General features: G+C 37.6%; 1 protein-coding gene across 1 annotated transcript; it reads left to right on the forward strand.

Annotated features, from left to right (window-relative positions):
• The first annotated feature begins 5,069 nt into the window (after positions 1-5,069).
• LOC119782171 (spexin prohormone 2-like) lies at positions 5,070-11,030 on the forward strand. The gene is made up of 5 exons (XM_038283003.1): positions 5,070-5,221; positions 7,979-8,053; positions 8,138-8,186; positions 9,355-9,432; positions 10,841-11,030. The coding sequence occupies exons 1-5, from the start codon at positions 5,219-5,221 to the stop codon at positions 10,930-10,932; spliced, it is 297 nt and encodes a 98-aa protein (XP_038138931.1). The 5' UTR covers positions 5,070-5,218; the 3' UTR covers positions 10,933-11,030.
• The last annotated feature ends 1,411 nt before the right edge of the window (positions 11,031-12,441 follow it).

Raw genomic sequence — 12,441 nt, forward strand, 5'->3', positions numbered from 1 at the left:
ACAACCGTCTCAGGTGACAGCCTGGCAGTGATGTCGCGCTCGATGTGAAGCGCATAAAGGGATGAAGATGCGAATCCTTCTCATTGCAGAGAAACTCCTCTCGGAAGTGGCAGATCCAACGGGTAAAGTCAGTGCCAACTGCAGCAGCTTGTATAGATTTGGATAAACGGCCCTTGTTACAGTTTTTTGAAGATTTTCACGTGACACAGATCCGACAATAGAGGCTTTAACAAGGTCCATCTCTACCCCAGCAAGGTGGTGGTTGATTTTCAGAAGCTGTCCATACTTTAGTACGAGAGGCTCAATTCCACTTTTGTCGCATCTTAACACTGCTGCGCAGGCCTGTGCGAGTTCAACAGCTTCTCCCGTGAATCGTCTGTCCAGTTCGCAAATTATGGTATCCAGCACTGGGAAATACAGGTGCTGTTGGAATCCATGGGTCTCACTCTGGGATATTTGTACAGTATTTAAATCATTTTCTTCTTCTCTGTGGCCCAAAGTCGTTGTTATCAGGAAATTATCGAGGGAGGTGGGGGGTTGTGCGGCCCGTTTTCTTTTCAGTACAAGTGGTCCAGGACCAGCAGGTGTCTGACTCTGAATATTCACATCCTCGGGTACGGTGATGTTTTTGTCTCGGCAGAACTGTTTCACTGATCCCCATACATCATTCCATTTGTCAGTCTGTCTCTGTGACACAAAGTGCGCTTTCAGGTTGTCGGTGAGCACAGCCGCTTGGGAAAGTGTGAGACTTGAGGACTGAAGGGCTTTGTGTGTGACTTGAATCACATGCAGTATGTCTTCAAGTACAATGAGACATGTAATAAATGACAACCTGCCCATATGCTCACATAGACCAGTGGCCTCCACTGACCATTTTTCTCCCTCATCACTCATTTCTTTCAGGCACTGTGTAATCGCAGAGTAGTGTGAAGAAATAATAATGATCAGATTAAGAGTAGGTCATACTTATTTAAATGACAATTTATACTTAATAGGGAGGAAAAATAATGATAAATGTGAAGGATGTGGAGAGATAGAAAATGTATAACACGTATTGATGAACTGTAAAAAATCTGGACCTGAAAGGAAGAAATTGAAAAGAGTTGAAAGGACAGGCCAAGAATGGAGTCTTAAAGGATTATTGGGAAATAAAGGAAATATAAAAGATATTTATAGATTAAGGAAAGCATTATTTATTTATCTTCAGAATACAAAATTAAAAAATAGAATTTAATAGATGTAAAACAATGTTGCTACACACTCATGAACGGTAGGTGGCGGTATGCACGCCCCTTCCCTAGAGCCCGGTGGGATCGAAAACATTTTGACTGGAAATCAATGGGGAGAAATTAATAAACTTCTGGTCCCAGTCGCTCTCTGTCACTGATTCCAGATATGCTGGTTGTGTATTTGAATTGTTTTTTTTTTTTTTTAGTTCCTCTTTGGTCAAAATCTGGTCAAAACCCATCAATGAGATCGCACCAAACAGGAAGTTAAATGCACAAAGGATCCGGTAGATTTCCAAATAAAACACATCCGATCTTAACCCATTATCCTTTTTTTAACTAGTTTAATTAGTTTCTCCCGTATGCCACGACGTAATGCATTGATCTGAAAATCAACCTCAGACGCAACGCACGCAGTGGCGAGGGTTTGATCCGTCAGATGGAGTTAAATCACAAAGAATTCAATGTTGAATCGGTGTGGCAGCTAAATGCTAGGCGATGGGTAGCAGCCAAAACGTTGCAATTTCACATAATCCTGACGAGATCCGAAAACCCGTAGCAAAAACTAGCAAGCGGGTGATTATGTATGTTCACTAAGTAAATATTATGTAAATAAACCGTACACTTCTCGCTATAAATGTAATCAAAAACCCATTTAAATGCAGAAACTGATTGAAATTATTGATTTTCCCACTAAAAGTTAGAGAAATCTCAGCCATGTTTATACCAAAATGTTACAGTTTCACATTATCTTGAAAAATCTTTGCAAGAAACGAACAAGCAAGTGAATATGTACATTCCCTGAGTAAATATTCTGGTAACAAACTATACATTTCTCACTAGAAATGTAATCAAAACTCATTTTAATGCAAAAACAAACTCAAGTTATTAATCTTTCCACAAAAAATGAGCGAATGTCGGCCATATATATATTTTTTTTTCTTCTCCCAGCTGGAATCTTGAAAGTCACGTGACTAGGACGTAAAACAATAGAAAGCGTATAGGTAGAAGAAACGTAACAGTACCACAAAAAAATGGCCATTAATGTACCTCCACTACGTTTTGCAGTGTGGACCAACGTAGTGGGGGTACATTTTCCCATGAGACTGGGTTGCCTGATGAGAGGGGTGGGGGGGTGCACCAGCCTTTTTTTTGTTTTTTCTGTTTTTTCTGTTCATTACATTTCATGTTCGTATTTTATTTGACAATATGCAAGAAATCAATAAAAATTTGAATTACAAAAAAAAAAAGAAAATATGTTATAACATTGACAAATAAAAATATCACTCTTTGTGTTTTTCTAATGTTTATTTTCTGAAAAACTCTTTTCAAATTTATGTTTTCTAATTTTAAAACAAACATTTGCATTTCTACATTGAGGCATAAAAAAAAACAATCTACTGGACATTGTTTCTTAGTTTAAAGAGTACAGAACATTTCAAACCAAACAGACCCTGAAACAGAGACTAGTTCATCCTAAAGACCTAATCTAAGTGGAGTGGTGTCTGCAGGTCAATGCTGCGAGGAATCTTTATATTGGTGAAACCAAACAACCTCTCCACAGACACATGGCCCAACACGGAAGAGCGCCCTCCTCTGGACAAGACTCCGTGGTACATCTACACCTTATGGAAAAAGGACATTCTTTTGAGGACCAGAATGTTCACATTTTGGACAAAGAAGACAGGTGGTTTGAGAGGGGCGGGAAGGAAGCAAAATATGTTTTGTATCTGTCAATTTTCAGCTTTCAAAAACCTACAATGCAGCAATAGAGTTGATTCCTTCCGGGTATCATCGCAGCCCCCAACCCCTTTACAGGAGAACAGGAGACCTCTCCTATTCAGCCAGACAAAAACAATTCCCTCTAACGACCCGACCCCCCTTTCAGAGACATAGACAGGTATGGGGCATTGCAGGCTAAGAAAGAAGCCAAACGGCCCCCATTCCAAAGGCGTTCGTCTGTTTAAAAGTTTTCTAGCTTCTCAAAATCAACCATTTTAAAGGGTTTAGAAATAACTCAGAATGCATGAAAATGACAAATGTTTACCAATATAAACATGTTAGACATCATTGGAAAGCTTAGATTCTCCACAATTCAACCACCTAGTTTATTTTATGGACACAGTGAGCACCAAAGCACAATTAACACAGATATAGCAGCATGTAAAAATGTACCATGACAAAGGAGGCACAACAAGCAAGCTTGCCTTATTTTCTGCTGTTGAAAAAAGACTTATGACTTTCACGAATAAAAAAACTACTTTGAGTCTTGTTTGAACTGATGCAGCTTGGGTGTTTTACTCACCCAATTTCCATGTATATATTCAGAAGCTAAAAGTTGTTAGCTTTCAAATGATGTATCACACATGTACTTGGGGCTCACAGTTCCTCAGTTATTTGCTTTTCCATTTGGGTATACAATAGGTGGATTTCCCAGAAATTAGGTGGATATTAAGAGGCTAAGCAAAAACAAGGCTTTGTTGGGCTGCTGGATAAAACCTGGAACTCAACGCTATTTCTGACATTTTGAATTGAAAACGTTTCCTGGATGGAAGAGAAACGTCTTCAAACTTGGAAACAAAGTCCAGTGGATTGTTTTTAACTTTTTTGGAATGACTGTGATCAGGATGACTGAGAATGTTCCCCAGAACATTGAGACATACTGAGGCATCGTCCTCATGAGGAAATAATTTCACCTTCAGGAGAAGTCCAAAGCTCTGAACTGGTAATGTCCAAAACTGCTAAGCTTTAATTGTCAAAATCCCTTAACCTTCTATAAAAAGAGACCAAACAGACACAAAGTATAAGCTTTGCAAAGGGGAGATACATGCTACGTTCCCAAGATGCACTTTGGCAGCAAAAAAGGCTTAGACTGCTGGAGGACATAGGGACCCCTTTTTCATCATTCTGCTTCATTCTATCTCTATTCTCCCATTCTGCAGAATCTGTTAGTTCAATCTCTAACGTTCTGCTCTCTCTGCTTTTTCTCATAGTAGCTTCATCTGGTCTGTTCCTGTTTGGCTGTGACTCCATCCTGGAGAGAAATATCAGCTGTGCTGCTGCCATCAACTCCTTTGTTTCTAGATGTTGGAGTTTTCCAGTGTAGTCCTGTTTCTCTCACTTTGACTGGCTGGATGTGCTCTCTTCATCCTCTGACATGGGAGCTGGCTCGGAGCTCGTCTGCCTGGCTGTGTGTTTCCTGGACGGGGCCGCCTGTGGAGTTGGTTGATTCTGTTAAAAGGGAGTTTTTCCTCTCCACTGTCGCCACAAGCATGCTTGTTGTGAGGGATTGCTGAAGAGTCATTGAGTCGATGCAATCAGCTGGTTTTACTTAGATAGAAAACTTTGAATCTCTTGATCTGGTGAACTGTAAAGTGCCTTGAGATGACATGATGTGAATTGGCGCTATAGAAATAAACTGAATTGAATGTCCCAATTCGTAGGCCTTATACCTGGTAAGTGAAAGAAAAACTGAATAACTGAGTCAAAACTGTCAATGAAACATGTTAATGACATTTGCACATTAAGTAAAAAAAGAAGAGTCCTCTTTCTAGAAATGTAGGACACCTTCTAGAGCTGAGCCAAAATGCAGCTTTTATCACATCATGCTGATAAAATACCAAGATGTGATGTAGGTTTGGTTCCGGTCGGAATCACCTGGGTAAATAATGATTAATCCAAGAAAATTCAAAAACAATTTTTGAAACCTGAAAAAACAAATGGAGCATTAAGTGAAAACATGTCCTCTGGTGAGGAAAGCATCAGTTAAACATGCAGAACTGGAACAGAGGACCGCTGCTGACGTGCTCAGCCTGTTTTTGTGCTCCTTTTTTAACCTCTGAGTAAACAGGAGTCCTGCCAGGTCCCATGGGGAGCAGGATCGAACGTGTTCCTGCTTCCAGCTCCTTACGGAGGATATAAGCAGCCTGGAACATTGCTCTGATCCACAAACACATGCTGTGACTTGGCCACTGGTTATCGCTGCAGCAGATATGGTAAGTGAAGTTAAAAGTATTACTTTATTGCAAGGTTGTTGTTGCTTTTTTAAAGTTTTATTTTAGATAATGTAAAATGTTTGAACATAGTGTTAATATTTATAATCTGTAAAAATATGAGAGCTCAAAATGACTTGAATATTTTGTAAAATTACAAAGATAAAATAAAGTCAAATGAAAAAGTGTTTTCAGGGAAGCTATTTGCTTGAAATGGTTAAAATGATCATTATCAAGAGACTGCAGGTCAGAGTTTATAAGAAAAAAAAACTTCCAATATTTGAAATCAAAGCTGCATAATTATGTTATAAATTATATTAAGCAATTCTAACAAAATTACAGACCTAAATTAGGATCATAAAGGTTGTTCAGATTATTTTAAAGTGGAGGGGAAAAAATGAAGCTTAAAAAAGGTTTGGAACTGATAAAACAAAATATTAAAAGTACTTTTCAGTTTTGTTTTATTTTTGGTTTCAGACGGCTCTCCCCTCACTGTGGGGGTCTGGGCTTAGATTACATGGGGTGGAAAATGAATGACAGTTTAGGCACCTGGAGAAAATAATCCTGGTGTTGCATTTAGGAACCGTGGGAACTAAAATCTGAAAGGAAGTTTAATTTTTCTATTTGTGTTTGTGTATTTTTCAGTTTCAAAATTTTTCAGTTTCCAAATGATTAATAGTTTGAATATTATACAACCTCTATACAACATACATTTAATATAATCTATTCATTGATGGCATATTGAGTCAAAATAAAATTCAACAGTTATAATATATATTTTTAAATCAAGTAAAGTTTTTAAAATCTAAAAAACTTTTCAAATAAGTTTGGACTTTGTTTCCAAGTTTGAAGACGTTTCTCTTCACATCCAGGAAGCTTTTTCAATTTAAAATGTCAGAAATAGCGTTCCTTCGTTTCTATTTGCATGTTTTCTAAACCAAAACAAGGCTTTGTGGGGTGCTGTATAAAACCTGGAACTAAACGCTATTTCTGACATTTTGAATTGAAAAAGTTTCCTGGATGGAAGAGAAACGTCTTCAAACTTGGAAACAGAGTCCAGTGGATTGTTGTTGAACATTTTTGGAATTACTCTGAACTAAATGACTGAGAATCTTCACCAGAACATTAAAAAGCATTTTATACCAAAACCTTCAGTGTCTAGAATTCCATTAAAATCACTTTATTCAAGTAGCAACATTTCATATCTAAAGGGACGGATTTATTTGATCAGATCTGTTCAAAGTTTTTAACCTTGCAGGATTCTCTCCTCCTGGATTAGCATCTAGAGACAGAAAATGTTCCTTTGCATTCTGTCTTTAATTCTACAGCAATCCCTAAAACAGAACATGCCTTAGCATTAGTAAAGGTTTAATCACAGCAACCTTAAAAGCCTTTTGTCACAGTTGGGAGGAGGTTTTTGAGGACCCAAATGCAGAGATCAGGATGCAGAGGTGAGTCTTGCAGATTTAATAGGCAACTTAGGCAGAAATACAAGAATCCAAAATACTGATAACCATAATTAACCCTTTAAAGCCCGATCCAAGAATAAAACAAAACAGAAAATTACTTTTTTTTTTGTTTGAAGTCCTTATTTGGCCTTTTAACAAAATATGTAAAAAGAAAAAACAGAAATACATTTTTGATATTAATAATTTATTACTATGCGATAAGTCAAGATTATTTTTTGTGTAGTCTTCTACTGGCTGTTATCAGGTATATCTGATTGTGTACAATAGGATTTTGAGCAAAGTTTCTACCATTAAATTATGCAAAAGGTGTCAGATGCAAAACATTTCAGAAACCGTATGTATTAATATGATACATTTGGCATTACATGGTTAAGATAACATCAGGGAAAATCTCATGTGGGAAAGCAGAGACGAGGGAAAAACAAAACAACAAACCAGCACAGAGTGAATGCAGAGGTGGAGTATATATGGGGAGACTGAACCAAGACAGGCTAATCAGCAGACTGGCAGCAGGTGTGGGCAGGGCCAACTAGGAGGAAGCCAAGGGTGAGGAAGCAAGGCAAGGGGGGAACAGAGAGTAACTAAAGAACTCAAAACTGGTAGAAATCAACTACAAAGACAAAGAACACATAGAAACTGAAAATAAACCCAAGCAGAGGGCAGAATCCTGACACCTTTGGTGCATATCCCTGTAACAGGGATTAATTAATTAATTAATCCCATCTAAAATGGAGGAAGAGATCAAAGGGAATACCTCCTTAAATAACCTGGTTGGAACTGGATCTGACATCCAAGTTGAAGGCTTAGATGAAGACAATAGTTTTGCTAACTGGATCAAAATAGTCTTTTCTGAGACAACCGGGACATTGGTCCCCCACAATTAATGACTTAAAACACCAGCTGTGTGGAAAGATAATAATAATAATTATAACAATTATTTAATTTCAAATAGATTTGATCTCATTTGTAAAATAGTTATGACTTTTAAAGATATCAGCACATTTTATTATCAGATTCCATTAAATACAATTAAATTCAGTTTATTTCTATAGCTCCAATTCACATCATGTCATCTCAGGTCACAGTTCACCAGATCATCCAGTCAGACTGATTCAAGGTTTTCTATCTAAGGAAAACCTATAACTAAACCTGCTGTTTAGGTCTGCTGACATCGTGTCCACCTTTGGTCTGGATTCTGCTTTATCTAAGCTTTAGTTTAAACCCGTGAGAAAGATTACTACCTGCTATCACCTAAGTTTTAACCGGTTTCTTTCTTTTATTCCTGATTCAGAAGACAATCGCCACGGTGATCATGACATGGAGCTTGGTCATTTCCCTCATCGTAGAGTCCTGTCACGCTCAGAAGGTAAACCTTTGCAGCAGTCAACAGTAACAGCCGTTATCTCTAACTCATCCTCAGACCAATAAAATGTCATCTTCTTCCTTCCAGCTCGATATTCACTGGGGTCCTCAGTCCATGATGTACCTAAAGGGCAAGTGTGAGTGCTGCTGGCCAATAATAACCTGTAGATTAACTACAATTAGAGTTGTAGCTTATTATTTAACTTATTCAAAATCGGGGGTAAAATCTATTTATTGTTCTTAGTTGAATATTTATAACTCTAATCTGCTCACTTATCAGGATTTTGGGCCTTTCACCTCTGGGTGGTTTCTGGATCGGCTGTTAAAATCCAATTATTCCCACAAATTTAGTGACTTAGGCTAGGCTATCAGCAGAGCTATTAATATTCAACCAAAGAACTATTTATCTCTGTTTATTCAAATTTCACCAAAAAATGGGTGAATTCGGCCTGAGTGACAGGCGGGAAAAATCACCGGATGGTGATCACGTGACCAAAGGGTTTATGAAGGCAGAAAATGGCTGCTCCTAACATGTGGTTGGATACGATTCAAAGGTAAACAAGAAAGTCAAAATGGAAAACAACACATAAACTCATTCACACCCTAACCCATACGCATCATCGGATGTTTCAACTGTGAGAAAACAAGTTTATGAAAACAAGTTAAAAAGTGAAAACTTTTGTAAGACTACAAGCATAAAATCAACAATTTAAAGGTTTGACCTACGACCCCTGATAAAGCTGCTGCACTTCCTACCAGCTGGTGGTGGTCGTGCTCCTAAATATTGTTAACAAAAGCAGAACAAAAAATAATCAGCTGAATATTGCACCATATCGCACAATATTGGCAAGATAGACGAGTCTTTGGACGTATTTGGACAAAGACATGGCTGAGCAAACATGGCTACTACGGTCTGTCAATTTTACAGAAAGAACTCCATTTCACTCATTGCACCCCCGCCATGCTGCTGGGATTTCCTCTGACAAGAAGAAAAATACTTGTTTGCCCACTGAGCGATTTGCCCACAACCGACTGAATTTCAAACGTTTGATTTTCTCTCGACCTTACGATGCCTGATGGGGAGGAGGTCGTTAGAGGCTGATCGCCCCTCGTTACCCCTAAATAGAGTTACTTTAGGCATGTTGAATGGTAATAAGTTGTGTCACCTCCATGAGGGGCTTTAACCATTTTTTTCAGAGACGGATTCTGGAGATCAAGTATAGGTTTATTCAAGCAATTATAGAATTATCTGGATAATTTCTGTTGAAGGTGAATATTGTGCATGTTTGTTTGTTTTGTCCTCAGATGGGAAGCGCTTTGTTCTGGAGGACGACACCAGTGCTTTGAAGCAGAGTCTGCAGGGCCTTAGTGCCTTGCTCCGAGGTACAGTAACACTTCAGGTTTTCCCAATGCATAAAAGACTTTAATTACTGTTGATAAGTACAAAAACTCAACATCATTAGTAAGCTCATTTGCAGCAAAAATATTATAAATAAAATAACAATATCTTTTCAATTTTTGAGCACATATTAAAGATATCTTAATTTAAGCCCATATTTATGCCTGTAATATTTATAAACAACATTCTGTTGTGAAATCTTTTCTTTTCTCAGCTGTCTGTGCTTTAACAATCTGCGTTTCAGTTAGTGAATTATTTCAGTGAAATGAGCAAATTTCAATAATATAAATGTAACTTGGCTGTAATTAATCAATCACATCTCACAGCTGGAGTCACAAACTGGAGCCAGATTCTGGTTTCTAACGGAAACTAAGGGCATTGTTCAGTTTTAGAGTTGGGGTTCTGCTGGAAGATCATGTGTAGTCAGTATCTAACCAGCAGTAGTTGATTAATCAGTGGTGAATTTTAGCAGTTTTTAGAACTGATTAACTGCATCATTTATTTCTTCATGGCTTTGCTTTTCAATCAGGTAGTTGCTCTGAACAGACTCTAGTAAAACCAGCTCTATGTTGGAAGAACCTTGGCCGCTGCCCAATTCACTAGAACGCGAGTACGGACTCTTGTCCTCGCCAAGTCTGTTCTTAAGAAGAACCCAGGAAAGTCTAGACTCTGGGGGAACGGGAGCACGCAGAATAAATCTGGGTTAATTGGAACAGAAGCGTACTGATGACATCACCACATTCAAAGCTAGTCTGGAGCTGCATTTCACCTCCTGTTATTAATAGTCTCTAGATTATAATAAATTATTACTTTTTCATCTAGTGGTGGAATAATAATGAACACAGTCAGATAAACACAAATCAAATGAACATGTTAGCCCTGACCGCTACAGACGGGCTAACGTTAGCCCATCTGCAGCAGACTTTCCAGTTCACCAGATCATCCAGTCAGATTGATTCAAAGTTTTCTATCTAAGGAAAACCAGTTGATTGCATCGACTCATTGCCTCTTCAGCAATCCCTCACACTAAACCATAAAGCTGTGATTTCTCAGAACGATCGTTTCATTGTTCCAGCTTTACACTTTCAGCATAGTTGGGTGTTTTCTGACTTTTTAAACCAGAGTTCAGCTGGTGTCAAATTCCTGGTGTTTTGTTTTGTGCAAATGTCTAAAATACATTTTAAAATCTTTATTTAGACAGTAAACTTGAGTTTTAAAACTATTTTTATTATTATTTAACAATTGTAATATATTATAATCACTTTAATGTGTCAGAACCTCTTTAGTAATTTTTTTTGAAAATGATTACATTTTGTTCTCACTAGATGATTTTTAGAATATCTGGTTTATGTTTTTAAAGTACACCAAATGCCCCCCCCCCCCACCACAGAGAGATTCAGATGCTGCAAACATTGGAAATCAGAAAGAGGCCTAAAATTGTGAGCCTGGAGAAGATCTTCATCCAGAATCTGCAGGAGAGATGAGTTAGCCGGTCCACTTCTGAGCCAACTACCCTAAAACTTAACCTTTCTGAATGTTAGCTTTTTGTTTGCAGCTGAAATGATTTGTTTTTTGTTTTTGTTTTTTTTGTTTTCCTGTATTAACCCTTGTTTTGTGTTCTTGTTAATAAAGGAAAAGGTCTGTTAATAAAAATTGGAAAGTGATACCAACAGTTTATTTCCCATCTGCTTTATTGTTATTTATTAAAATTACCCCATTTTGGGTATCTTTGCCTATTTTGCATACTCAAATGGAAAAGCTAATAACGGAGGAACTGTAAGCCCACATTACATGTGTGATACATTATTTGAAAGCTAACGCATTCTAGTTTCTGGAAATATACATTCATATAAATGTGACTAAAATGCAGCCTAAGCTGCATCAGTTCAAACATGACTCAAAGTTTTTTTTTTCTTCTTGAAATGAATAGGTGTTTTTTGAACAGTAGTAATAGAAAAAATGCTTGGGAAAAGGCATTTTTCATTATTTTACATTTGTTCTGCATCATGTCACCCACAAATGCAGAACATTTCAGACCGTTAGCTCCAACAGTTCCAGAGCTGTGGGGCTTTGAACCTTTGGTGTCACCAGTGTCTCCAAATGTGCAGGATTGTACCGTTTGACCCTTAGAATAAAGCTGAAGCATTTTTATGGCCACAAAACATTTATGAAACAAGTATTTTCCACTTTTTTTCAGAATCAGTGTATATAACACTGCCGTGTTCTGCCCTATTATCATCTAGACAAGTTCTTTCAAACCAACATAAAGCCTGAAGAGGAGCTGTGGAGGTCTCCACATACCGTTAATCCAAACACAGAAGAAAAAAACTGTAAAATGATGAATAAACCCTGAGGGGAAGGATCCTGGTCTGTTATTGGAGCGATAACGCTTCTCACCCAGACGCTGCGTAACCCTGCAGCCGTGCGACAGCCTGAGAGAAAACCTTTCAAAATTAAGCAAATAAGAAAATCAGCACCGATTAATCAACATGAGGAGGTGAACAGATTTTTCCCACAACAGTTTCACTCTTTCCATTAAAAAAAGGATATTATCCTTTATGTGATCAATAATAAAAGGAAAATTTTATCAAAATATGCAAAGAAAAAAAAGACAAAAATTCTAACTAATTATTAAAAAAGGAACAAAAGAATAATTTTTTTCATTTTAAATGTAAATTGTCTTGTTCCATTGGCAAAGTGTTTCACTTACCTTCTGAATTTAACAATCGTGCTGAAATGCTTTTACTTTAAATCTTCAATACAATATAATTCAGCTTATTTATATAGCTCCAATTATAAATTTACAAAGACAGTTCAAGCAGATCAGGTCAGTTTTCTTTTGTTAGACTTAGAATCAGTGGAATTGATCACTGCAACAGTTTCTTCATAGGTTTGCCTAAAAAGTAGATCAGAGACTGAAGCTGATCCAGATGCTGCTGCCTGCGTCCTCATTAGAACTATAGAGAGTAGATCAGACAGCTGATCCAGACGCT

Source organism: Cyprinodon tularosa, unplaced genomic scaffold (assembly GCF_016077235.1).
Source record: "Cyprinodon tularosa strain WSP-4 unplaced genomic scaffold, ASM1607723v1 ctg1043, whole genome shotgun sequence".
NCBI classification, from domain to species: domain Eukaryota; kingdom Metazoa; phylum Chordata; class Actinopteri; order Cyprinodontiformes; family Cyprinodontidae; genus Cyprinodon; species Cyprinodon tularosa.